The sequence below is a fragment of the Aquarana catesbeiana genome, linkage group LG01 (assembly GCF_042186555.1).
Source record: "Aquarana catesbeiana isolate 2022-GZ linkage group LG01, ASM4218655v1, whole genome shotgun sequence".
NCBI lineage: Eukaryota > Metazoa > Chordata > Amphibia > Anura > Ranidae > Aquarana > Aquarana catesbeiana.
The window spans coordinates 607,094,323-607,122,316 of NC_133324.1; the positions used below are offsets into that span (position 1 = coordinate 607,094,323).

Below are 27,994 nucleotides of genomic sequence, written 5' to 3' on the forward strand. Positions count from 1 at the left end.
TCACAGTATGGTCACCACATACTGCTGGCTGTGACCGTATTGTGTGGTGAGACTCTCGCAATAACAAGAATCCATAGCAGTGCACACAGCAGTAGCAGCCAGTGCTAGAGCCGTCCCTGTGATAGAACACACGTCTTCCTGTCACCACTGCTGTGTGTGCGAGAAGACTTGATGAGCTCAGCTGGGCCAGGGGCGGGGCTACGAGCGCAGTGTACGCCGAGCTCCGTCTACTGATGGGGGCGGGCACATGGGTGTGTCTGGGCAGAGTAGGGCGGGGCAACGAGCGCAGTGTACGCCGAGCACCGCCTACTGATGGGGGCGGGCACATGGGTGTGTCTGGGCAGAGTAGGGCGGGGCTACGAGCGTAGTGTACGCCGAGCTTCGCCTACTCGTGGGGGCGGGCACATGTGTTTGTGTGGGCGGAGTAAGGTGGCTGACGAGGGAAGTTTGAATGACCGCCCTGTGTGTACTGTATACAATGGTGAATAATAACGTACGGTGATGGAGTCGGAACACACTGAACTCGGGTCATCTGTCTATTAACTCGCCGCTCAGTCCTGAGGTCTCCTCGCTGTGAATTGAGCATGGCGGCTCTGGCTAGGAAGCTGTGTGAAGCGGTGGAGAATGAAGACGTCAAGTAAGAGTCCAACCGGGGAGTACATTGTGACTAGAGCTTCCTGACTTTACTATAGGACCTAAAGCGAGCGTTCTGTCATGTCACCTCCTGTGCGTATTTGTTAATGGAATGACATGTCCGGACGTGTTTACAGCTCCGTCTGTGTGTATAGTTTATGGAAGCGAAACCAAAATAGGAAGGGGGGAATGTATCCAAACTAGAGGAGCTGTCCACGGCAACCAATCAGCTTCAGTCTTTCATTCCGAAAGCGTAACTGAGCAAGCTGAAGATAGAAGCTGATTGGTTCCGTTGCACAGCTGCCCAATTTTCAGCGAATTCTCTTTTTGTTATTTTGAAGTTGTTTTCTTTAGCTGGTTTGTGCAGTTTTACTGTATTCAGTGGTCATGGCTGGTAAAGTACATCTGACAGCAAATTTTTGATGTAGGCCTCATGCATAAGTAGGACATTAAAAACACTGCTAGAGGCTTCTTGGGTTTTTTTTTCTGCCTCTAAACACCCCTCAATGTTATCCATTGTGTACATGCAGAAAAAAAAACAAAAGAAACACTGCCAGTACATCCAGGGGAAGGAGCATTTAGGCAGAGAAGACGCCTGACGCTCCTAAATTCATTTAAGCACTTGGGCATTCGTTCATTTCAAAGGGCCAGAATAAATTCATATTTTGCCTATTTAAATTAACCACTTAAAGCGGTTGTATGCCACTGGACCATTTTTTTTAAAAAATGTTTTTTAATCTTCCTTCATGGTAAAGTCATAATATGCTATTATGCATCACACACTAGCACATTATTATTATTATTATTATTATTATTATTATTATTATTATACAGGATTTATATAGCGCCAACAGTTTGCGCAATGCTTTACAACATGGGGCAGACAGTACAGTTACAATACAAATCAATACAGGAGGGATCAGAGGGCCCTGCTCATTAGAGCTTACAATCTAGAAGGGAGGGTCAAGTGGAACAAAAAGTAATAACTGTGGGGGATGATCATATGGAGAAAATGAAAATACAGTTGTTAGGTGTGGGTAGAATAGGCTTCTCTGAAGAGAAGGGTTTTCAGGGATCGTCTAAAAGCGAATAGAGTAGGAGATAAGTGGACAGATTGGGGTAGGGCATTTCATAGGATTGGAGAGGCTCTGGAAAAGTCCTGGAGGTGAGCATGGGAGGAGGTCTTGAGAGGAACGAAGAGAACGAGTAGGTTGATGTTTAGACTAGGCTAGTGATGTAGCTGGGGGCTAAATTGTGGATGGCTTTGTAAGTAGTTGTTAGTATTTTGAATTTAATTAGTTGGGTGAGCGTGGATGAGTCTGGCAGCAGCATTCATGATGGATTGAAGAGGTGATAGACTATGTAGAGGTAAGCCAATGAGAAGGGAGTTGCAGTAGTCGAGGTGAGAGATGACCAGCGAGTGAATTAAGAGCTTTGTTTGTTTGTGTCATTGGTTAGAAAGAGGCATATTTTGGAGAAGTTGAGGCGGCAAGATTTGGATGTGGTACTTAAAGTGGATGTAAACCCAATGTCATCCTTTCTAAACTACTGCCATAGGAGTTATCTATAAGGATATATATGCCTCCTGCATGTATCTTTACCTGTCAAATGTCTCTCCTCTGTCTATTAGACCCGAAAAACTGCAGATTCTGTGGGTGGGTCTGTTGTCTGGAGCTTGGTGGGTGGAGTCGTGATGTCAGTAGACTCCCCGCCCACCTCTACACTCCCCTTGTCAATATTCATTTTCTCCTGTGTATTTCTTACACTGAACTTCTGCTATGATCTCTAACATCCAGTGAAAAGACAGGAAAGTAACCACATGACTTCAACATGCCAAATCATGCTGAGGTGTGGAACAGCCAATCCTTGCAGAGCTGCTGAAGAAAGGAGTGGGGGAGGGAATTAAAAAATAATGCATGTCTTAGGCTACAGCATGAGATATGTGAATCACCTGTCACTCACAGCAAGGGGGAAGATTTGACAAAGTTTTTCTCAGTTTGTCAAGATTTATCTCACTGAACAACAAAAGAGGATTGCTCAGAGCTGGATTAACTCTGTGTGGCAAGACTGGGCTCAAATGATAGGAAATCTTATACTCTACAGTATGATAAAAAAAATTTCGGGTTTACATCCACTTTAACCACTTACCGACCGCCGCACAACGATGTACGTCCAAACTTTGAACGGGGATATCGTTGTTATGGCAGCAGTTAGCTGCCATAACCCCGGTATCCCCGTCTTCGTGCGGTGGCCGACTTTCAGATAAAAGTGGTCCCTGCGGCGGATTCGCTGCAAGATCACTTTTATCGGTGGCGGGAGAGGGGCCCCCCCCACCGTGATCCGGTGCCCTCAGCCGCTTACCGGAGCCGTTGGTAGCGGCGGAGGCGATCGCGTCTGTCTCCGTCCTGTGTCTGGAGACGAGTGAGGCTAAGATGGCGCCCACTCGTCTCCATGACACTGCTGCTATTTAAGAGGTCCTGTCATGTTTTTTTCTATTACATTCCTTGTAATAGGAATAAAAGTGACACCATTTTTTTTTTTTTTTTAAAACAGTGTAAAAATAAAATAAATAATATATATATTTTTTTAAACCCCTCCCCCCCCCCGTCCCGACAAGCTCGCGTGCAGAAGCGAACGCATACGCGAGTAGCGCCCGCATATGAAAACGGTGGTCAAACCACACATGTGAGGTATCGCCGCGACTGGTAGAGCGAGAGCAATAATTCTAGCCCTAGACCTCCTCTGTACCATAAAGTTTGACACCATTCCACGAGCGGGCGCAATTTTCAAGCGTGACATGTTGGGTATCAATTTACTTGGCGTAACATTATATTTCACAATATAAAAAAAAATGGGCTAACTTTACTGTTGTCTTATTTTTTCCCTTTTTGTCATTTCAGGACAGCCACAATAGAGAGATAGTCTCCTCCCCTTCCTCTGGAAACACTGCGCCAGCCCATAAATTCTCTCCTCCCCTGCCGGACCTCAGTTATTAGTGTTTCCTCCGGTGGGGAGACACTGTGCAGAGGAACCAGGCCGGGTGCAGTCAGGGAGATTGTGGCCTTTCTTTTTAAAGAAACATCCCTAGGGAAGCAGGGGCTTCCAGGATAAAGAGTGGCGGTGCTTACCGCAGCTGAAGCCACCCCTTCCTTGTTGAGCGCGGCATCAGGTCGTGGGGGACCCCTATCGCGTCCACAGGGCCGCAGCATGGAGACTGTCCGCTCTCCCTGTACTCTGTACAGGCCACAAAATTTGGAACCAGCGGGCCGGACGACGGGTGAGGTCATTTCTGGCGGGGGGGGGGGTGGGGGGGGGGGGGCGGACGCTTTCCCTTTGACCCGCGACTTCCGGTTCCGGGTCGCGGTGCTGATAGGGGGCCGGGCTCAGGCTGGAGTGAGTCGCTACACGTGGAGACAGTGTGAGACTCTACACAGGCAACCACCTGCAGTCATGTCTGAGGCAGATGCTGCAACTCATACAGACGCTATCTCCAGCCTTCCAAAGGTAAGAGTTCCCTGGGGAAGGGTCCTCTCTATCTAAGGATTGCTCCTCCTCATGTATGGTTCCTTACTTAGAGGGGGGGCAGACCCCCTGGGTGGTCAGGGGGTGGAGGGGTGCGCGCAGTTCCCTTAAGGTGGTTCTGGTACACTCCCAGGGTTGTTTCCACTTAAACATGCTGAATGTAATATGTGGTTTTTGTATGTAATTTCAGAAATCTACAGAAAAAACAAAGTCCACTCATGTCTCTAAAAGGAAGTGTGCCTCTTGCAGAGACAGTTTAGGGGAAGCATGGACTAAGGTTTTGTGTAAAGAATGCATAGACTCCCTGGTTAAGGAATGGGAATCTGAACAGCAGTCTGGTTTGGCAGCTTCTGTGAAGGAGCTGTCATCCACCTTTTCATCCTTTAAAACGTTTTTTGAGACGTTTCAGCTTCCCTCTAAACCCATTCAGCAGGATACAACCCCGCCTCATGCTCAGGGCTCTGCACCTGCCAGATCTTCTAATTTAGTTATGGCAGAGGAAATGTCAGGCCCTTCCGGGGTGGAGCTGAGGCAACCGGACAGTGGCACGTCTGACTCCCATGAGGAGTCAGAAGGGGAAGACCAGGACGGGGAGTCCAGAAAAATCTCCAGGTATAAATTGTCCCTGGATGAGGTGGAAGACCTCTTAGGGGCAATATATACAACCCTCAGTATACACGAGGATAAGAAACCCCTATCCCTCCATGACCTTATGTATAAGGTCTTGGGAGATCAAAAAAGAAAAGTTTTTCCAGTACATGAAGTTCTGGTGGAAACGATTAAAAAGGAGTGGCAGGATCCTGAGAGGAAACCCTTTTTTTCTAGCTCCCTTAAAAGAAGGTTCCCATTTTCAGAGGATCCAGGGTCCATTTGGAATAAAAATCCCAAATTGGACGCCGCCTTCTCTCAGGTCTCTAGACACACAGACCTGGCATTCGAGGATATGGGGGCCTTGTCGGATGTCATGGACAAGAGGATAGACTCACTTCTAAAAAAGACGTGGGATTCAACTGTGGGTAATTTAAAGCCAGAAATGGTTGTTACTGTGGTAGCCCACAATTTAGAACATTGGCTTTTCCAGATTCAGGAGCATATTGAAGCTGGCACAGCCAAGGAAACTATCCTAGCTTCGTTCCCCACGATTCTGCGAGGAATCGCATACATTGCAGACGCCTCGGCAGAGTCAGTCCGTATGTCGGCCAGATCAGCGGCGCTGGCAAATTCGGCCAGAAGAGCGCTCTGGCTGAAAACTTGGCCGGGGGACACCGCCTCTAAGGTCAAATTGTGCGGGATACCCCTGACAGGTGATCTACTCTTTGGCCCTGGGTTAGAGACGGTCTTAGACCGTACAGCGGACAAAAAGAAGTCCTTTCCGCTTAAACGGAAAGCCCCAGCTCAGGCAAGGAAGGGGTTTCGTCCGAAAAAAGGCAAGGAATCTCCCAAATGAGGGAAGAAAACTTGGGGCCAAAGAGGCAAGGGCAGAGGAGGGGCGATTTTTCGCCCTCCTGAGAAAGCCCGCAAAGATCAATGACTCTCTAGGCACGGTGGGAGGAAGACTGGGGGCCTTCCTTCCACAGTGGGAGACCCTCTCACCCAATCGATTTATCCTGGGGGTCATAAGAAGGGGGTATCTCTTGGAATTCTCAAAGCCCCCCCCCAAAGGTTCCTTGTTACGCAGCTTTCCACCTGCACAGCAAGGGCCGAAGCTTTGGTAGACGCCCTGAAGGAACTGGAGATTCAGAACGTAGTTCACAGAGTACCAAAGGGGCAGGAAGGAGAAGGGTTCTATTCCCACGTATTTGTGGTGAAAAAACCCTCAGGGAAATTCAGGTTGATTCTGAATTTAAAACCCTTAAACAGGTCAATTTGCTACAAAAGATTCCGCATGGAGTCAATTTTTACGGTCAGGGCCCTGCTGCCACACAACGGTTACATGGTGTCTCTGGACCTCAGAGACGCATATTTACATGTCCCTATCGCAGGATCCTCCCAAAAGTTTCTCCGGTTAGCAATAGACCTGAAAGGTACAATACTGCATCTACAGTTTCAAGCACTGCCTTTCGGGCTATCCTCCTCGCCCCGCATATTCACAAAGGTACTGGCAGAGGCGTTGGCCTTCCTGCGACTCCAGGGGGTGTCAGTCATAGCCTATCTGGACGACCTGCTCCTATTTGCAGTATCCCCAGAACAGTTGATCAAGGACCTCGATCTAACAAAGTGGGTACTAACAGGGTTGGGGTGGCTGCTGAACTTAGAAAAGTCCAGTCTCATTCCCTCACAGCGCATTGTGTACCTGGGATACCTGCTGGACACTACGCTGTTGAGAGTTTTCCTTCCAAGGGAAAAGATTCTAAAGCTGGACAGAGCAGTTTTCTCCCTCCAGTGCAACCATCTGGTGTCAAAAAGGTCCATAATGTCAACGTTAGGCCTTCTAACGTTTACTCTTCCAGCGGTGCAGTGGGCAGAATTACATTTTCGTCCCCTGCAGTCATATGTACTAAGAGTATGGGACCACAGTCAGAGGGATCTAGACACCTTAGTACAGGTTCCCCATCAAATAAAAAGATCTCTTTGGTAGTGGAGGAAGGAAGTGAACTTGTCACAGGGACATCTGTGGCTTATCCCAGTCCCGCAGATCGTAACCACGGACGCAAGTGGCAAAGGCTGGGGGGCACATTTGGGATCCCTTCTAGCGCAGGGCACATGGAAGGGCGACGAACTGCGAAGGTCTTCCAACTGGAAAGAGCTGAGGGCAGTAGGCCTAGCCCTCAGATTTTTCAAAAAGGAACTCCAGGGCCACCATGTACAGGTACGGTCGGACAACTCCTCCACCGTGGCCTATATAAACAAGCAGGGAGGCACCAGGAGCGGAAGTCTGTTGGCCCTAGCAAAGGATATTCTAAGCTGGGCTGAGTCCAACACCCTCTCACTCTCAGCGGTTTTTTTGAGAGGGGAGAGGAATATAATCGCAGATTTCCTCAGCCGGAGGAGTCTAAAGGAGGGAGATTGGGCCCTCAACCAGGAGGTCTTCAATCTCATATCCAAGAAATGGGGACCCCCGGAAGTGGATCTTTTCGCTTCAAAAGACAACGCGAAAACCCCCTGGTTTTTCTCCCTAAATGCAGGGGAAGGAGCACTGGGGGTGGACGCATTATCTCAGAATTGGCATTTCAGGACATGCTACGCCTTCCCTCCTCCGGTGCTGTTACCGGCGGTTCTGAGGAAGTTTCAACTAGAGAGCACCTCTCTCATTCTAGTAGCTCCACATTGGCCGAAAAGGGCATGGTTTTCAATCCTCAGTCAGTTAGCAGCGGAGCCGCCCCTTTTCCTTCCACCTCGAAAGGATCTTCTGTCGCAGGGTCCAGTCCTCTGCCCACAGGTGCAGCAGTGGAAATTAGCGGCCTGGCTACTGAGGAGGGTATATTAAGATCCAAGGGGTTTTCAGAGAGCTTAATCTCTACCCTCCTCAACAGTAGGAAAAAGGAGACACGTAGGATTTACAAAAAGGTCTGGCTCCTTTTCAACAAATGGTGCATAGAAAACTCCTTCTCGGTGCAGAGTCCCGTAGCTGTGTTGGAGTTTCTGCAGTGTGGAGCGGACAAGGGTTTATCTGTAGGTACCCTTAAAAGTCAGGTTTCAGCACTCAGTGCTTATCTGGAGAAGTCTCTGGCTACCAATCCATGGGTGGTCAGATTCTTTAAGGCACTGTCAAGACAGAGACCTACCAGGGGTCCTCCCTTTCCCGGATGGGACCTATCTCTGGTTTTACAGAGCCTTACGGGAAATCCCTTTGAGCCATTGGACAAGTGCCTGTTAAGGGAGCTTACCCTAAAAACAGTATTTTTAGTAGCAGTGACAACTGCCAGGAGGGTCAGCGAAATTGAGGCGTTATTAATTAGACCTCCTTTTTGTCTTATTTTGCCAGACAGGATAGTCCTTAAGACTGATCCAGCTTTTTTGCCTAAAGTGGCGTCAGGCTTTCACAGAAGCCAGGAAATAGTCCTGCCCTCGTTTTGTCCCAATCCTTCAGGTGAAAGGGAACTAAAATTTCATTTTTTAGATGTAAGAAGGTGTATCCTACAATACCTAGAGATGACTAAAACAATAAGGAAGTCTGATTGTCTATTTATTTTGTTTTCTGGGGCCAGAAAGGGTCTCAGAGCGTCCCGACGCACGATTGCCAGGTGGCTTAGATTAGCTATTGGGCAGGCATATTCTTTAGCAGGGAACTAGATCCCTAGAGTCATAAAGGCACATTCCACCAGAGCAGTGGCAACTTCCCAGGCAGAGAAGCCTGGAGCAACGCCAGAGCAAATATGCAAGGCAGCGACATGGTCCAGCTACTCCACTTTCGTTAGACATTACAGAGTGGACCTGGTGGCGGCAGGTGAGCAGGCTTTTGGGCGAAAAGTTCTGCAAGCTGTAGTCCCACCCTAATTGGTAAGTGCTCGATTATCCTCTCTATTGTGGCTGTCCTGAAATGACGAAAAGGGAAAATTAAAGTTACGTACCGGTAACGTCTTTTCCTGTAGTCTTTCAGGACAGCCCTAGTTACCCACCCTAAGCTTGGGGGGGGTCTTATTAAAGACCAGAACGCAATATGGTAATGATATTGATTGGTATGTTATTAATGTGTTATTGTGTCTCCCCAGCTGGCCGGAGGTACTCTTGAAAGAACTGAGGTCCGGAAGGGAAGGAGAGAATTTATGGGCTGGCGCAGTGTTTCCAGAGGAAGGGGAGGAGACTATCTCTCTATTGTGGCTGTCCTGAAAGACTACAGGAAAAGACGTTACCGGTACGTAACTTTAATTTTTATTCAAAAAAAGTGAATTTTTTCCAAAACAAGTGCGCTTTTAAGACCGCTGCGCAAATACGGTGCAAAAAAAAAGTATTGCAACGACCGCCATTTTATTCTCTAGGGTGTTAGAAGAAAAACCATATACAATGTTTTCCTGCAAAAAAGTAATTTTCTAGCAAAAAAACCTGTTTTAAACATGTACAGACCTAAAATCCAAAACAAGGCTGGTCCTTAAGTGGTTAAAGGAGAGTTCAGAGTCCAGGACATCACCTAGAACCTTGGCATGCGGTGATGGGCTTATTGTGCCATCGATTTTGACAGAGAGATCAGGGGAAGGGAAAGGGGCATATGGGGAAACAAAAATTAAAAAGTTCGGTTTTGGATAGATTGAGGAAGTGGTATGACATCCAGACTGATATATCTGATAGTAAATTAGTGATACGTGTGGAGACAGAGGGAGTGGGCTGAGGGGTAGAGAAATAGATTTGGGTGTCGTCAGCGTAGAGGAGGTGGTATTGGAAGCCATGGGAGGCTGACCCAGGGAGGAGGTGTAGACTGAAAATAGGAGAGGTCCAAGAACAGGGGGACCCCAACACAGAAAGGAAGGAGAGAGGAGGAAGTAGAGTTGTAAGAAACACTAAAGGTGCTGCTGGATAAGTAGGAAGAGAATCAGCAAAGAGTACAGTCATGGAGACCAAAGGCGTGGAGTTTTTTTGAGCAGGAGGGGGTGGTCAACTGTATCAAAGGCAGCAGAGAGGTCCAGGAGTAGGAGTACAGAATAGTGTCGATTTTGTTTTGGCCGTTAGTAGATCGTTTGTTAGTTTTAGGAGAACAGTTTTTGTGGAGTGTTGAGGATGAAATCCAGACTGAAGGGGATCAAGAAGGCTTTTATCAGCAAGGTGGACACACAGTCGGTTGTAGACCAGACGTTCAAGGATTTTGGATAAGAAGGGGAGCTAGGAGATGGGGCATAGGTTGTTAAGATTGCATGGGTCTAGTGAGGGCTTTTTAAGTATGGGTCTGACAAGTGCATGTTTTAGAGAGTTGGGGAAGATGCCAGAAGAGGGGGAGAGATTGAAGATGTGGTTTAGAGAGTGTAGAGCCAGAGGGTGAACGTAGCATTTGTGAGGGTACAGGATCCAGAGGGCAGGTGGTAAGGTGGATGTTAACAAGTAGTTTAGCAACCTCGTCTATAGTGGTGGGGCTGAAAGAGGGAAGTAATGATTGTACCTGTGGGCATGAAGTGTAAAGCGTGGAGGGTATCTGAACAGTAAAGATCTTTTCTCGAATTATGTGAAACTTACCTGAAAACGAAGCTGTTCCAGCTTCGCAATTTCAGCACTGTAGCCGCTTCCATTTTCACCCATCTTGCTTCCTGGTTTGCGGGCTCCGGCTCTGTGACTGGCCAGAGCCATGATGATGTCACTCCAGTGTGAAAACCGCCGTTCACGGCACAGGGCTCCGGAGGAACGCAACCCATGGCCGTTCCTTTAGAGCGCATACGCCAGGGATGTCTCTGACTGCATGTAATGTAAATATCTCCTAAATGGTGCACGTTTAGAAGATATTTACACTACCTTATTATAGGCTTACCTAGAGGTAAATGTTAGAGGAAGGAAGTTTACTTCCTCCTTAAGCTCCAGAAGGTTTTACCTCCTTCATAACCAGACCATTTTTTGCTATTCAGCACCGGCAGTGCTGTACCCAAACAAAATTTATATCATTTTTTTTTTTTCACACAAATAGAGCTTTCTTTTGGTGGTATTTAATCACTGCTGGGTTTCTTATTTTTTGCTAAAAAGACAGATATTTTTTTGGGGGAAAAAAAACTGTTTCATAGTTTGTTATAAAACAAATTTTGAAAACAGATAATTTTTCTCCTTCATTGATGTGTGCTGATGAGGCAGCACTGATGGGGTGGCACTGGTGGGCATTAATTGGCAGCACTGGTGGGCATTAATGGGTGGCACTGATGGGCAAAGGTAAGTGGCACTGGTGGGCACAGATGAGGCAGCCACAGCTCTCTGTGTGAGGGACCCTCTGACAGAAGCCATCAATCTCTCTCTTTTTTTTTTTCCCTTACACTGACAGCGTGAGTGGGAAAAAAAAAAAAAATTCAGATTACCGATCTTCTGTTTACATCGCGTATTCAGCTGTCATTGATCACATGTTAAGGTGCTGGGATCGGCCCCTTACTCCGATTTGTGATCAGCCGAGTCTAAGAGACTCGGTGATCACAGAGTGCATTGCGCGTGACCCACAGGGACACACACAGACAGTTAATGCATGGGATGGACGCCCTCCCGGCAATTGAGGCCTGCTGCACTTCAAAGTATTCATAATGTCAAGATCAGAGTTTTTGAATACTTTATTTTTTTTTTAAACTGGAGCCTTTAAGATGCCAGTAATCCGGCAAGAGATGTCATGACTTTGCTTCCGGATTACTAGATCCTAGACCCGAACGAAGCACTGGCTTTGTTCGGGTCTTCGGCCAGCCAGTGGACGTGCCGGCTGGTAGCCCGGGCCTCCCAGTGGGACGGCAGAGCCCGGGTGAGCGTCGGAAGGCAGTGGGGGGGACGTCCCCTCCAGTTCCTTGTAATAACAGTCGAGCGGCTGCTGTGCCACATCGGTTGTTATTACAATAAAGCCAACCGTCCGCTCTAGAGAGCGGTACTGGGATCATGCATGAATCACCCCGGTAAAACCCCTTGAAGCAATATCAGTAATTTCGGTCAGTTTTTTTGACCGATACTTCTAAAAAAGTGAATATCGGCCGCACCGATAATTAGTCAATCCCTATTGACTATCATTACAGTCGGATCATCGTGTTAACTGATCAGACTTTGGAATGCGACTTGTGCTCTGAGGTGCCAAAAAGAACAGCGTGGGGTCCCCCCCAAAATCCAGACCCTTATCCGAGCATGCAGCCCGGCAGGTCAGGAAAGGGGGTGGGGACATGCGAGCGCCCCCCTCCCTCCTGAACCATACCAGGCCACTTGCTCTCAACATGGTGGGAGGGGGTTGGTGCTTTGGGGCGGGCGGGGGGGGGGGGGGCATAAAGATCACGATTCTTGTGGCGTAAAATCATCTTTCCCATTATACAAAAAAATTGGGCTAACTTTACTGTTTAACCACTTGCCCACCAGCTCACGCCGATATATGTTGGCAGAATGGCACGGACAGGCACATTAACGTACCTGTACGTTGCCCTTTAAGACGTGGCATTGTGGGCGCGCGAGCCCGGTGAGTGTGATCGCGGGTCCCGCGGACTCGCTGTCCGCGGGAATACCCGCGATTGTCTCACGGAGAGGAAGAACGGGGAAATGCTGATATAAACAAGCATTTCCCCATTCTTCCTAGTGACACGACACTGATCACAGCTCCCTGTGATTGGGAGCGGTGATCAATGTCATGAGACATGTAGCCCATCCCCCCTACAGTTAGAACACATCCCTAGGACACACTTGACCCCTTCAGCGCGCCCTCCTGGTTAACCCCTTCACTGCCAGTCACATTTACATAGTAATCAATGCATTTTTAATCGCACTGATCGCTGTATAAATGTGAATGGTCCCAAAATAGCGCCAAAAGTGTCCGATCTGTCCACCATAATGTTGCAGTCACGATAAAAATCGCTGATCGCCCGGTGGTGGGACCAATCAATAGGAATGGTCATACTAGGAGTTGCCTTACAATTACAATTACTGTACATATGTACCCACTCCTGTTTATGCATATGTGTATAACGAAGCACTGAAAGTTTATCAATGTTTGTTTACTAGTTATCGAAACTACACGTACCGAACGTACTGTACACTCTATCTCCGGAGACCCTCAAAAAGGTCCGAGGAGGGCTACTTTATAATTGTACCTTTGCAGAGCCTGATCGCAGTGTGTACCCAGAAGGGGTGACAGGCTTTGCCTCCTGTTGAGGCCATGTTTATTTTGTTGAAATGTAAGTAGCTCACGTGAACACGATGTTCCTATATCTGTAAGTTTGATATTTGATAAGTACATTGTATACAGATTGTGATGTACACAATGTTTCATATATTACGTGTAAACTGAATAATCCAATAAAAAATCTATGGTTAAAAAAAAAAAAAAAAAAATCGCTGATCGCCGCCATTACTAGTAAAAAAAAAAAAAAAAATTATTAATAAAAATTACCATAAAACTATCCCCTACTTTGTAGATGCTATAACTTTTGCGCAAGCCAATGAATAAACGGTTATTGCGATATTTTTGGTTTAAAAAAAAAAAAAATGTAGTAGAATAAGTATCGTCCTAAACTGAGTAAAAACATATGTTTTTTTAATATATTTTTTGGGGGATATTTATTATAGCAAAAAGTAAATTTTTTTTCAAAATTGTCGCTCCTTTTTTTTGTTTGTTTATAGCGCATAAAATAGAAAATGCAGAGGTGATCAAATACCACCAAAAGAAAGCTCTATTTGTGGGGAAAAAAGGTCAATTTTTTTTGGTAGCCACGTCGCACGAATGCGCAATTGTCAGTTAAATCGACGCAGTGCCGAATCTCAAAAAGTGCTCTGGTCTTTGGCCAGCCAAATGGTCTGGGGCTGAAGTGGTTAAGTTTGTTTTTTTTTTTTTTTTTTTTTTTTTTAAATTAGTTGAAGTGTATTTTTTCCCCAAAAATTGCGTTTGAAAGACCGCTGCTCAAATACAGTGTGACATAAAATATTGCAACAACTGCCATTTTATTCTCAAGGGTCTCTGCTAAAAAAAAAAAATATATAATATTTGGCGGTTTTAAGTAATTTTCTAGCAAAAAATACTGATTTTACAACAAGTGTCAGAAAAAAGGTTTAGTCTTTAAGGCCTCATGTACACTGCTGCTGGTAAACAGACGTTTTGGAGCAGTTGGGTGTCTTTTTTTTTTTTTTTTTTTTTCAGCTGCCCCTGAACTCTCCTCTCTTATCCTATCAACACATGTACACTGAGTCGTTTATAGTAGTTTCCAGGCAGTTGAGGTTAGAAGCATTTTTTGTAAAGCAAAAAAAATGTGTTCAGAACAGATGTTCAGAGGTATTTGAAACACCAAATGCTTGTAAACGCAGTAACTCGCGTTTAGCCGTGTTTCGTTTATAGGCATTAATGGAGATACATTTCTGACCATTTGCAATGCAAAAAAACGCTTCTAAACGCAAACGCGGCATGTAAGCGTAGCACAATGGAAGTTTTTAAACATCGGTTACTAGCTGTCAAGTTCCATTGTTCAGGAAAGGTTTTACGTCTCATGTACATGAAGCCTAAGTGGGTAAACTGACCTCATTTACAGCCCGAAGTTCATTCCTTTGATCTCTGAAATGAACCAAATGTTACAATGTTTATAGGTATCTCCCAGCACTGACAATGTTGTGAAAAACTTTGCAGGCTGCCTGTTTTTTTTGACAGCTGAGTGAGCAGAGAACTCTCTGCACTTGTTACATGAATGCATAAGGGAAAAGGTGCATAGAGATCGTGAGGGGGGTTGAATCGAGATCACTATTTATTTATTTTTTTAATGATTAATCTTGCAGCTCTACAGCAGGCCTTTTATGGCTCTCTTCTGTTGAAGTATCTGCCTACTCCTGGGGCGGGGGTGCTAACTTAGAAGAGAAAATAGCGCAGAGTGCCTGGACAAAGTCTCAGCAGGGAATTCCTCAAATTTTTTTTCCTTTTTTTTAAGGGTAGGTTTTATTGAGTTTCAACACAGAAAAGGTAACCACAAACCACACACAGCAGTACAAGGCATCATATTTTAAGTCTTTTCGGACAATGCTACACCCATGGCCAGGTAAGGGGGCACAAAGAGCAGAATTTTGCAGATTCTGGCAGAGGAAGTCCTCCTTTGGGCAGAAGCCCATTTGGCATCTTTATTGGCAGTCCATCTCAAGGGGACTTTGAATTTTGTGGTTAACTTCCTGAGCAGGCCCCAGGTGTGGGAGGCAGTGTGGACTTTAAATCTAGAAGTATACTCCCAGATTACGGAGAAGTGGCTAGTCCTCAAATGGACCTCTTTGCAAATAAACAGAATACAAAAACCCCACTATTCTTTTCTCTAAACAGGGAAAAACGTACAATAGGGATAAACGCTCTTGCACAACCCTGGGATTTCCATCTTTGTTATGCGTTTTCCCTTCTTTCACTTGATCCTGCAACTGCTAAGGAAAATTCAGAAAGTAAAGAACTTCAGTCATCTTCATAGCGCCTTTCTGGCCCAAAAGAGCATGGTTTTTCACTCTCTGTCTGGCAGTCAAACTATATTGGCCTCTTCTAATCAGACAAGTCTTGCTGCTTCAAGGGCCCTTATGCTACCCGGAGGTAGCTAGAGTAAGACTCGTAGCTTAGTTTTTGAGGAACAGCTCTTACAAAAGAAATTCAGAGTGGCTAGTTTCTACTCTTCTTGAGAGTTGCAAGTAACTAGGGCTAGTTATGATAAAGTATGGACTGCTGGTCCAATTCTTCTGGTCATCAACTGGAGGACCTCCCTTCTATTTTGGAGTTTTTACAAGATGGTGCCGACAAGGGCCTGGCAGTCAGCACTCTCAAAGTACAGGTAGCTGCTTCAGGAGTGTTTTTTGAATTTTCAAAATATACAGAGAGTTTGGTTGTAAGGTCAATTTTCCCAGATACAGTAGAATGGTTTTAAAGATAGATCTGGGATTTCTTCTGAACTTTTCTTCTGTTTATCATTGCTCTCAGGACATTGTCCTACCAATGTTTTGCCCAGATCCATCATTGGGTAAAGAAGAAAGTTTTCCCACATCTCCAAGTTCCTGCACATACCCACAAAAGCTTTCACGAGGACGCCAAAAATCCAGTGCAGTCTGATATGCAAATGCGAACTTGCAACAGGAATGTTGAAGGTCGGCTTGCTCCTTCTGCTTTTGGCTGTTTGTGTGTGTGTGTGTGTGTGTGTGTGTGTGTGTTTTTTTTTTTTTTTTTTTTTTTTTTTTTTTAAACGTGATGGAGGGCACGGTTGGATTAGGTGGACTTATTGTAGTCTTTCCTTCACTCTGTCATTTATTGCATATCAGAGTACAGTTGCTTTCAGAGAACCCTGGATCCTTGGCGAGGCCAAGGCTGTTATGTTACAGCCTTATTCCAAAATGGATTAAAGGGTAAGTTCACCTTTACAGAAAACCTGTAAGGTGAACTTACACTGGACCCCCTGACCCACTGTAACTGAGGCTGGCGATCACCTTCTTGGAGATATCAGGTCGCCGCTTCACCGGTCCGGGGATTTGAAATCCCCACGCCTTATTCTCCTAAATGTATCTTGTAAAGGTACATATGGGTGGCACTCAAATTGCATGGAACGCTGCAGACCAATCGGAACTTGCCTAGCCCGTCCTGTCAGTGGGGGATTAAAAAGAAAGCCTGGGGATTTTAAATTCCCGGTCCGGTAAAGCAGCGACCCGATGTCTCCTAGCAGTGATAGCTGGCCTCAGGTTTTCTGTAAAGGAGAACTTACACTTCAAATTCATTATTTTCTTCAGAGTTCTACAAACAATACCCCATAATAATTAAGGGCATCAAGGAACTAAACAATGGGACTTTAAGGGCACAACAGTATTAAACTACAAAAAGGTAAAATTTTTGAAATTTTATTAGTGTCATACAAATACCCCATAATGACAACATGAAAGAAGTTTGTTTGAAATGTTTGCAAATTTTATTAAAAATAAAAAACAAAAAAAAAATCACGTATATAAGTATTCACAGCCTTTTCTCAATACTTTGTTAAAGCACATTTGGCACAAATTACAGCCTCAAGTCTTTTTCAGAATGATACTACAAGCATGGCACACCTATTTTTGGGCAGTTTCTCCGATTCTTCTTTGCAGGACTTCTCAAGCTCCATCAGGTTGGATGCGGAGCATCAGTGCACAGCCATTTTCAGATCTCTCCAGAGATGTTCAATAGGGTTCAAGTCTGGGCTCTGGTTGGGCCACTCAAGGACATTCACAGAGTTGTCCCATAGCCACTCCTTTGTTATCTTGGCTGTGTGCTTCGTGTCGTTGTCCTGTTGGAAGATGAACCTTGGCCCTAGTCTGAGGTCCAGAGCGCTCTGGAGCAGGTTTTCATCAAGGATGTCTCTGTAAATTGCTGTATTCATCTTTCCCTCGATCCTGAATCCTAGGATGCATTAAGGTGAAAAAAGACACGAGGGTTTACAACCCCTTTTAAGCCTGGGCTTGTGAAAGTTTAAACTGTGGGGTTGATTTACTAAAACTGGAGAGTGAAAACTTTGGTGCAGCTGTGCATGGTTGCCAATCAGCTTCTAACTTCAGCTTGTTCAATAAAGCTTTGACAATAATCCCCCGTTCACATTGGGTCGATTTGGCATGCCTAACCGATGGCTATTGCTGGCAATGGCACCATCCAAATCGGTGCAATGCCGCACCGATTCCCAAAAGTAGTTCCTGTACTACTTTTGGAGATTTTGGGGGCGATTTGAAGAGACATCTTTGCAGGAACCCGCACAAATGTCTGTTAAATCGTCCCCGAAGTCGGACTACATTGCCAGTTTGAAATTGTGCGAGTTGAGCTGATTTCTAACCCGCAGCAATGTGAACCTAGGCTTAAACCTGCAAGCTCACTGGTTTCTCTGCAGAGCTGCACCAGATTTAGCACTCTCCCGTTTTAGAAAATCGGCCCCTATTTTATCGACTTCACTGACTGCATGCTTTGTTCCAGTCAGTGTCCAAATACAGAGTGACGCCTGGAACAGGGTGATGTCTCTGGAGCTGGTAACTTTAACCACCTGCCAACCGGCTCACGCGGATATACGTTGGCAAAGTGGGACGTTCCCACGAATCGCCTTACGGGTATGTCCTCCCCTTTAAGAGCCGCCGGAGGCCCGTCCACAGCACGGCGGGGGTCCCAATGCTCGTGGCCGGCGAGCGCGACAGCCGCCGACCACCCACGATTGTGGGAATGAGAGCTAGAACGGGGATTTGTGTATTTGTATAAACACACAATTCCCTGTTCTGTCAGGAGAGAGGAGACATATAGTTTGTTCCTAGTAAGTAGGAACAACAATATGTCTCCTCCTCCAGTCAGTCCTAACCCCACACCATTAGAAACACTAACTCAGTAACACATTTAACCCCTTGATCACCCCCTAGTGTTAACCTCTTCTCTGCCAGGGACATTTACACAGTAACCAGTGCATTTTTATAGCTCTGAACGCTGTATAAACGTCAATGGTCCCAAAAATGTGTCAGGTGTTCGATCTGTCCGTCACAATATCGCAGTACCGCTAAAAATCGCAGATCACCACCATAACTAGTAAAAAAAGAAATAATAAAAATGCCATAAATCTTTCCCAAAGTTTGTAGATGCTGCAACTTTTGTGCAAACCAATCAATAAACGCTTATTGCGATTTGATTTTTTTTTTTTACCAAAGATATGTAGAAGAATATATATCAGCCTAAACTAGTGAAGAAATTTTGTTTTTTAAAAACATTTTTGGGGATTTTTATTATAGCAAAAAGTTAAATTATTGTTTTTTTTCCAAAATTGTCGCTCTTTTTTTTGTTTTATAGCACAAAAAATAAAAACCGCAGAGGTGATCAAATACCACCAAAAGAAAGCTCTATTTGTGGGAAAGAAAGGACATCAATTTTGTTTGGGTACAGCATTGCATGACCGCGCAATTGTCAGTTAAAGTGATGCAGTGCCATATCGCAAAAAATGGCCTGGTCATTACGCAGCCAAATCTTCCGCTCTGTAAGCAGTTAAAAGCAAATCAGAGGGGGCGTGGTCTGGATATGGCCGAGTAAAGACGTGCTTGCACGGAGCTCCCGGCCTCTCCTCACTCATCTTGGTGATTTCAGCTCTATTTCTACAAAATGCTCACATCCAAGAAGCGGACAGATAGGAGGAACAAGAAGACTAGCCTTGCTCCTAACACTCCAGCTTTAGGGGATTTACAGAGACTTTTTGGCAGGTCTTGATCCGGTTCCCCAGAACTTAAAATGGCGGACCCATGGAGCTCCCGCTCACAGACCCCAGAACGCATGGTAACTCCTGACATCTCGGAGGGATCCAGAAGCCCGAAACTATTTACCAACTCACCTGATCCAACAGAGGAGGATCCGAATAGGTCTCCACGCCAGCCGTTCATGGTAGGAGCTGACGCCCAACTGAAAGCTATCTTGCAAGCACTACCAACGAGGGCGGACATTGAGGCCCTAGTGGGGAAGGTGGAGGCAGCTCATAGGAAGGAACTCCGCGCAGTAAAGCAAGAAGTGCAATTGCTAAACACGCGCTTATCGTCCGGAGAAACCACACTAGCGTCTTGGAGCAGAGAGTATCCTCCCTGGAGTCTCGGCAGACCGATCAGTCCTCCTCTGCGATCGAACTGCAGCTACGGGTGGAAGAAATAGAGGATAGGAGCCGTAGAAATAACCTGCGGCTCCGAGGCCTCCCAGAATCCACTGGCCAAGCAGATCTGCTCGCTACAGTCACAGACATCTTCCGGAGAGTGGCGGGAGATCATCTCCCCGAACGGATCGAAATTGACCGAGTGCACAGAGCCCTGGGCCCCCGATCGACGGACCCAGCTAGACCCAGAGACGTGATTTGCCGCCTACATCATTATACCCACAAGGAGGCTATCGCACGGGGAGCCTGGGAGTCGGGAGAGCTGGAGTTCGATGGGGCGTCTGTGAAGCTGCTTCCAGATATATCGAGATCAACTCTAATCCGACGAGCCATCCTGAAACCTCTCCTAGACTTAGCCCGGCGTTGTGATGCCACCTATCGCTGGGGTTTCCCGCTGTCCGTCACCTTCATTAAAGACAAGCGTCCATTCCTCTTGCGATCCCCGGAATCCCTACCGGCCTTATTCGATTTTTTTAGGAGCGGATCCGATTGCAATTCCCAACTGGCTGGAATATCTCCCAAGAGCCCCAGGCCGCTCCAACACGCTGCGGAACCAGGCACCGAGACCGCAAAGACCACAGAGAAGCAGACGACGTCCCCGCTCTCTCTCTCTCAAGATGACCATCGGGAAGTGTGAGTAGTCTCTGTTGCCCCTCTTTCACTACAAATATGGAACTAATCACCAATTATCTATAGTTTATATTTGTTTCATCCTTATCCCCCTACTCACTGGAGACACACTTTGCATTGTGGATGTCACCCCCTCCCCGTATGAGTCTGAAGCAGCAGTGTTGGTGCCTATCATTGCAGGACTACCACATCCTTTTATCTTACTCATAACCCTGATCTGACTTAGTTCTATAGACTACCACGCTACATCTCAAGCTATAGTTCAGGCTTTGCTTACATCCGCTCATTTACCTTCCTAGGCTCACTGATGCCTTAACATTTTCATCCAACACCATTTGAACAATATGGCCCTGCCACCGAGCCTGTCCCATGCCTTCATCCGTATATCTCTCATTCCCCCCAGAAGAAGACAGATGATTGGATGACTCACTTAACAGATACCTAACTTGCGGTGAACAGAACTTGTACCCTACGCAATTGTGCTACGTTAGAGGTTATCTGTGCGGTAAAATGTCAACATTACTTCAGGATTACCGAGTTAATTTATGTTTGAGTTTACGTTTTACTCTCTATTATTGTTGTAGTTACTAGGGGAGATAATATGGCAGTAAAATGATTTCTCTCCACAGATCGCTCTGAAGGAGAACGATGACATACTTATACATATAGGTATTCGACCTGGTGGGGAGGGAGTGGGAGTGTCTGGATGGAGGGGGGGGGGAGGGGACGTTATATATCTTGCAATATGGGCGAGGTCTGGATGTACTGAGCTCCCTTACCCCGTCTGCGGTGGTTTGAGAAGGAGGGCCGGTTGTAGCACGCAGCTCTAGAGACCTGTGGTTGCTGGTCTCATGGGACAACTTCGTCTCCATCAGCGAGACGGAGTTGAACCCTCTTGGCTGAACAGTAATCTGTGGTGGAAGCTTGCGCTCACCTAATATGGATTACCAGGAAACACTGGTTAAATGATCACTGCAGACGGGAGGGAACCTCAAGACTATTTCTCTAGGAAACCGTCCACTAGTTATAGTTGAATATATCTTATTCCTGTTCTACTAATTACTATTTACAGTATTTGCTTCTCATGATGATCAGGATGGGGAGGGATGCCGGGATCTCATCCGCGGGCAGTACCCACCCACACCCCACATAGGCCATTACATACACCCGAGATTTCGGTGAAGTGTGTAAGTTAAGTAAGTACTTACTACTTTAGTTTTAATAATTTAGGTGAGACAGTCGGGCTACGTTGCAAAGTAGCTGCTTCTACACCTTACTTATTTTTACTGTTATTTTTCTTTTTCTCCTTTCCCTATTTCCCTCTCTTTCCCCCCCCTCTCACTACTTAGGTGAGATCCCTGTCACCCATCCCTTTACCCCTTTCGAAGACATGGCGGTGAACACCTTTTAAGGTAACGTCCCTGAACACTAAGGGTCTAAACACCCCTGAGAAGAGACGCATATTACTCACTGAGCTTAAAAAATCCCGTTCTGATATTGCATTCATTCAGGAGACTCACTTTAAAACTAACAAATCTCCAGTACTCCAAAATAGATTCTTTCCACATGCTTACCACTCCACGAACGGCAGTGGCAAATCTAGAGGAGTATCGATATTGATCTCCAATAGGCTGCCCTGGCAGTTCCAGGAGGTGATGGCGGACCCTGAGGGACGCTATTTATTCCTTAAAGGACGAGTGGGAGAGGCTCAATTCACACTTGCCACTCTTTATGCCCCCAATGAACAACAAGACAGCTTTATCAAACGGGCCATTCAGAGACTGATGGAATACAAAGTAGGCCAACTAATACTAGGAGGGGACTTCAATGTACCCTTAGCCCCCTCAGTGGACACCTCCTCTGGCACCTCCTCATTACTGTACTCATATCGGAAACGCATCGCACAAACCCTACACAACGCCCACCTAATTGATATTTGGAGACTCCAACACTCGGGAGAGAGGGATTATACCTTCTACTCATCCCCACACAAAGTATACTCCAGGATTGATTTCTTTTTGTTACCTCATGACCAGCTCCACCTGGTGGAAACTACCACACTTGGTCAAATCACATGGTCAGACCATGCCCCAATTCATCTCACGTATACACTCAGTTAGAGACTTTCCCCTAGGTCCATCTTCTGGCGACTAAATGAAAGTCTGCTCCAAACCCCGGAGGTGCTGGGAGAGGTGTCCAAAGCAATAGACTCATACTTCCAAGAAAATGATGTACAGGATTGTGACCCTGGCATATTATGGGAGGCTCACAAATGTATCCTGCGGGGAGTGTTTATTAAACATGGGGCAGCCATCAAACGGGAAAGAAATGTGAGACTTTCCAGATTTCTTTCCGAACTGGCCGCAACAGAACTACAACATAAACGGCTCCCTCACCACGATCTTGAGACGAAGTTGCGGACCTTGCGTTCTCAAATCACTGATCTATTGCTCTATAAAGCAAAGGCTGCCCTACAAATTTGTCGTAAGATGTCTTACGAGTCAGGAGATAAGTGTGGTAGACTTCTGGCCAAGTCGGTTAAAGCAATTAAAACCTCCTCATACATTCCGCAGATCACACTTCCAGACGGGAAGAAAGCCGTCCTTCCGACGCAAGTAGCACAGGGATTTGAAACCTTTTTCTCAGGTTTATACAATCTCCCCAACTCCCCCTCCAGTCAGGCCGACATTGATAAATATGTTTCAGATGCCCAAATCCCCCCACTATCAGTAGAAACTAAAAACTTACTAGATGAACCAATCACTCTAGAGGAACTGCAGGTAGCGTTAAACTCCATGAAAACAGGTAAAGCTCCAGGCCCGGACGGGTTCACAGTCCAGTATTATAAGACTCTACTACCAGTTCTAGGCCCACGATTAGTAGCATTTTTTAACACTCTGGGAGTAAGTTCTCACTTTCCCAGTGAAACTCTTAAAGCCCATATCTCCCTAATTCACAAGGAGGGAAAAGATCCCAGTTTTTGTGGGAGCTATAGACCCATATCCCTCTTAAACGTGGACCTCAAATTATTTTCAAAAATCATAGCATCCAGGATAGCACAACATATTGAATCCCTAATACATCTAGACCAAGTGGGATTTATTCCCACTAGGGAAGCTAGGGATAATACGATTAAAGTACTCAACCTCGTCCACATAGCAAAGGCCAACAATATCCCCAGCATATTTATTAGCACCGATGCAGAAAAAGCCTTTGATAGGGTGAATTGGGACTACATGTTTTCTGTCCTCCGTCATATCGGCCTAGGAAATAGGATGATGAAATGGATTGGCAGTATCTATTCGATACCGTCTGCCCAAGTGAAGGTCAATGGCATACTCTCCTCCCCCTTCCCCATCAGAAATGGTACGAGACAGGGGTGCCCCCTATCCCCCCTCCTCTTTGCCCTTTCCCTTGAACCCTTCCTACATAAGATCAGATCAAACCCAGACATATCAGGCCTTCAAGTAGGTAACATAAACTGCAAAATTTCAGCATATGCCGATGATCTTCTATTTTCCCTCACAAACCCTAAAATTTCTCTCCCAAATTTGATGCGAGAGTTCAGAACTTATGGAGAAATATCTAATTTGAAGATAAACTTCTCAAAATCTGAAGCAATGGGCGTCTCGGTCCCTCCCACGACCCTAGCTGAGCTCCAATCAAATTTCAGTTTTAAGTGGACTTCAACCGCACTTAAGTACTTAGGTACATACATCCCTCCTGACACAACACGAACATTCGACCTAAATTTCCCCCCTCTTTTGACGAAGACCCGGACCTTATTAGACAAATGGCACACAGGTTTCCACTCCTGGTTTGGGAGATGTAATCTCCTTTAAGATGAGTATCTTACCAAAATTCATATATCTTATCCAAGCCTTACCGATTCACATCCCCCCTTTCTTTTTCAGGCAGATCCATGCTCTCTTCACCAGATTTGTTTGGGCACATAAAAGACCCCGACTGCGCCGTTCACAGATGACTCTCCCCAAACAGTTTGGGGGATTGGCATTACCTGACATACGCTTATACTATATGGCCTCTCATCTGGGACGTATACTCGACTGGAGGAGAAATGGATCATCCAAACTTTGGATAAAACTTGAACAAGCGCAGTCGAGTGTACCACTAGGGGGGGCACTATGGTGCTATCGTGATCTTCCAAGTGAGCTGAAATCTCACCCACTCATTGGGATTACTCTGAGAAATAGCCACCAATCTAACCTCCACACAAACCTTACATCAAAGAATTCTCCTCTATTCCCCATACTAGGCAACCCAAAATTCGAACCAGGGTTGGGTGCAGCAGAATTCTCCTCCCTTAGAGACTCAGGTAGGGACTGTGCAGCTCAGTTTATCTGCAATGGGAGGTGGCCAACCATTTCAGATCTTTGTAACCCAACGGGAATGTACCAACTCCCATTTTGGAAAGCAGTGCAACTACATCACTTTCTCCATTCGCTCCCAGCTCCGCAAAATTTTACGCGAGAACAGACTCCGTTTGAGGCCCTATGCTCAGAAAATACCCCACTAGCACACAGCCTATCGCAAACGTATAGTTTGCTGATTACTCCATTAACACAGCCTCATTTAGCTTGCTTGACAAGCTGGGAGAAAGATCTACACCGCACCTTCTCACCCTCACAAAGGACGCGAGTCATTACCCTCTCCCTCAAATCTTCGCTCTGCACTAAAACACAAGAATCTAACTTTAAACTGCTCACCAGATGGTATTTGACGCCAGTCAGACTAAAAAAGTGTTTCCCAGAGACTTCTGGGTTGTGCTGGCGGTGTGCGGAGGGAGAGGGATCTCTGATGCATGTTTGGACATGCCCTAAGTTACAAGACTTCTGGGGGGAAGTTAGACGCATCACACAAAAGTTTTTACTGATTATGTCGTCCCGGATGACCCCGCATTTTTTCTCCTTCATCTCTCCTCGATCCCTATTAAGACATACAAAAAATCGCTTGTCCGACATTTACTCAACGCAGCGAAGGGATGCATTCCAATTTTCTGGAAACAAAGCCTCCCTCCACCCATAAAACTTTGGCTCAGGAGAGTAGAGGAAATTAAGAAGATGGAGGACCTGATACTTACAGCACAACATAAGCAAGAAATATATAAGCAGACCTGGGATAATTGGAATATCTTCATATATTCTCAGGAGGGTCAACGATTATTGGGCTGACCCGATGGGTTCACGCCCTCCTACTTTGAAATGACCTGGAGGTTTAGCCACCGCTGTGAGGATTACCCAAATGAGATGTTTCCCACAGTGGATACAGATTGCCACAGAGTGAATGTTATCAGAACTAATATATGCTCGAATCCTTCACGTCTCTCATCATAGCTTGTTTTGTAATGCATACTTTTCCTCTGCAAACTACAAATGTAATTGGTTTTGTCTCTGTGTCAATATATGTAATGTGGGGCCCTCGCCCTTGTTTGGAGTTTAATAAACTTTATATTTGCAAAAAAAAAAAAGCAAATCAGAAATTACAGGGTCTTTTTATCTTTTGTATGCCTTTAAACGAAGGTCACAGTACTTATTGCATCATTTAGGCTGGACATGCACCTATGCTTTTTGATACCCTTTTTTCCGTTTAAATAAATTAAATTACACGTCAGTGCGCATTGATGATTTGACCTTTCACACTGAACATTGACATAGATTTTAATGTGTTTTCATTGATTTCAACTGAAAGCACAGTAGGGAATCACAGGGATATGAAGACCGCCATAGGGGGATCTCCATATTTTAAAAGCAAACTTATTCCCCTTTTACTAGTTTTTTGGGTGTATTTTCTTTTGATGGAATATATTCTCATTGTGTTTTTTTTTTTATTTAACCTCAGGGAAGTTGAAAATCTTCTAAACTGTGGTGCTGATCCAAACTTAGTCCTACAAGATGGAATTGCAGCCATTCATCTAGCTTCAGGGAAGGAAAGTGAGAGCGCTCTCAGATGTCTGACAATGATTTTGCAGAAGGGTGGAGATCCCAATGTCAGGTATGAAATACTTTTCATTATCTTGCAACTTGCCACAATGTATCTTCTCTTTCTGACAGTAGTCTTTTGGAATTTCACACCAAGCCTACTAAATTGTAAACTCCTGATTTTTTTTCTTTTTTTTTCCATTACCAGCAATGGATCCTTAACCAACTAAAGTGGTTCTTCACTCTGTTTGGAAAAAAATTAGAAGTCAAACACTTGCCTGTCTTAGGATCCCGTGCTGTCTTCACCTGGGCCAGTTCTTTTCCGGTCCTCAGGTCCCCGGCACTAGTATGCTTGTGGCTTCACGGCTGGCTTTCCACTGTGCACGTGTGAGCCACACTGCGCTATTTGAACAGTCTGCAGCCTGCCGGGACCTGTAACACGCCCCAGAAGACTTTCAATGTATTCTCCTAGGTGCTCCAACTGGAAGTAGGAATGAGTACCTCCTCCCAAAAAACTTCCATAAGAAGAAGAGGGGAGGTATAAAGCAGAACTTCCCCTTAAGGGCTGTTCCCACTGGTGCGATGTCTGAGATCTGATGTGATTCGCACTGCAGTGCAAATCACATGTGATCTCTGTGCGATTTCAGCCATAAAGATCATATGGCTGAATTTGCATCAAACTCGCCCAGGACCCTTTTTTTTGATCCGCAACAGAATCCTGTCCGAGTTTGCAGATCACACTGCGATATGTGAACTGATTTGGGGGTGTCATTAACTTTTAGTTGACACTCCCAGCAGTTCGCATAGGGCAGTGTGAACTGCCGCCGGGAGACATGCGATGCGGGAACCCGTAGTGGATTTGCAGGGTTCCCGCATTGCAGCAGTTTGAATCGGCCCTTAGGGGTAAAGTTCTGCTTTAGGTATGCCATACGTCTACAAACAGCAAAGTGGTAGACACCTATTTCCACAGTCCCATTTATATATAGTACTTCAGTCACAGTGTACAAAGCAGATTCCAGAGATGTTCTGTCACTGTGTTGACCAATCACAGTGATCACAAATGTAAATGCTGTAGTGTTTACATTAGAAAGCTCCCTTAATGAAAGAGTCAGTACACCAAAAGATCAATTCATGTATTTATTGTCAACATGAAAAAGTTAGTATAAAGCCATAAAAAAATACTATACTCATTTGTACAGTAAAGCACAAAGAAATCAGCACCATATGGAACTAAGCTAGACAGCATAGATTTAAACTGTAACTATTCCTAGAGCTGTCCTCATCATGCAATCATTGACAGTGTTGCTTCTTGAGCCTTGGAGACTTTGATGCTGAGAGGCACAAAGTCAAAAGCATCTGGTGAGTGACACTGGGTACAGAGCAATGCATGCAGCACTGTGAAGCAAGATTAGCAGCACTGAATCACTTTTTATGTCTGGGGCACCTTATGATGACATATTTTGGAGCACTTTAGGCACAAGACACTTTGCAAGAGACATTTTCTGGAATTTATTGGGTCTTTTATTTTGTGTGTTGTTTTTCACATAAATGCATAAGTAATAAGGATGTGTATGGCAGTAACACTGTGTCATTGATAACATGATGAGGACAGCACTGTGAATAGTGATGACTAATTCAAACAACTGCCTAAAGTTTCTGGTTTGGGTATTTGATGAACAACTAGCAGTCCAAGGTTAACGTTCATGCTCCTAAAGTGACAGCGCTGTGGTAAATTTATCATTGAGCATAGATTTAAAGTGCAAGTTCACCTTCCAATATTTTCCAAAAAGCCCCTATACAGTTCCTTATCCCATGAATAGTACATGTTCCTTTTTCAAGTGCTGCCCCTGTTCCTACTACACATTCAGCTGTGAGGGGACCTCTCTGCAAAAACTGCCAACCCCCTTGCTCTCCCTTTGTCCTGCTGCTTTCAAGATGGGCTTGATGCTACGTTTGCGCACCCCCTAGTTGCCACTTCAGGACATTCAAACTGTGTGTATGCTCAGAGCGCTCTCATCTTCTCCAGCTGCAGTGGCTCAACTCCTCTAGAGAAGGAGAGAGCGCGATGAGCATGGG

The 27,994-nt window shown here is 45.5% G+C and overlaps 1 protein-coding gene across 1 annotated transcript in view; it reads left to right on the forward strand.

Moving 5' to 3' along the window:
* Window positions 1-357: 357 nt before the first annotated feature.
* The window catches only part of ANKLE1 (ankyrin repeat and LEM domain containing 1), an 89,081-nt gene continuing 61,444 nt past the window's right edge, over window positions 358-27,994 (forward strand). Inside the window, exons 1-2 of the mRNA XM_073599287.1 lie at window positions 358-637; window positions 25,839-25,991. Coding sequence (XP_073455388.1) covers window positions 585-637; window positions 25,839-25,991 — 206 coding nt within the window. The 5' untranslated portion in view covers window positions 358-584. The remainder of the gene's footprint in view (window positions 638-25,838; window positions 25,992-27,994) is intronic.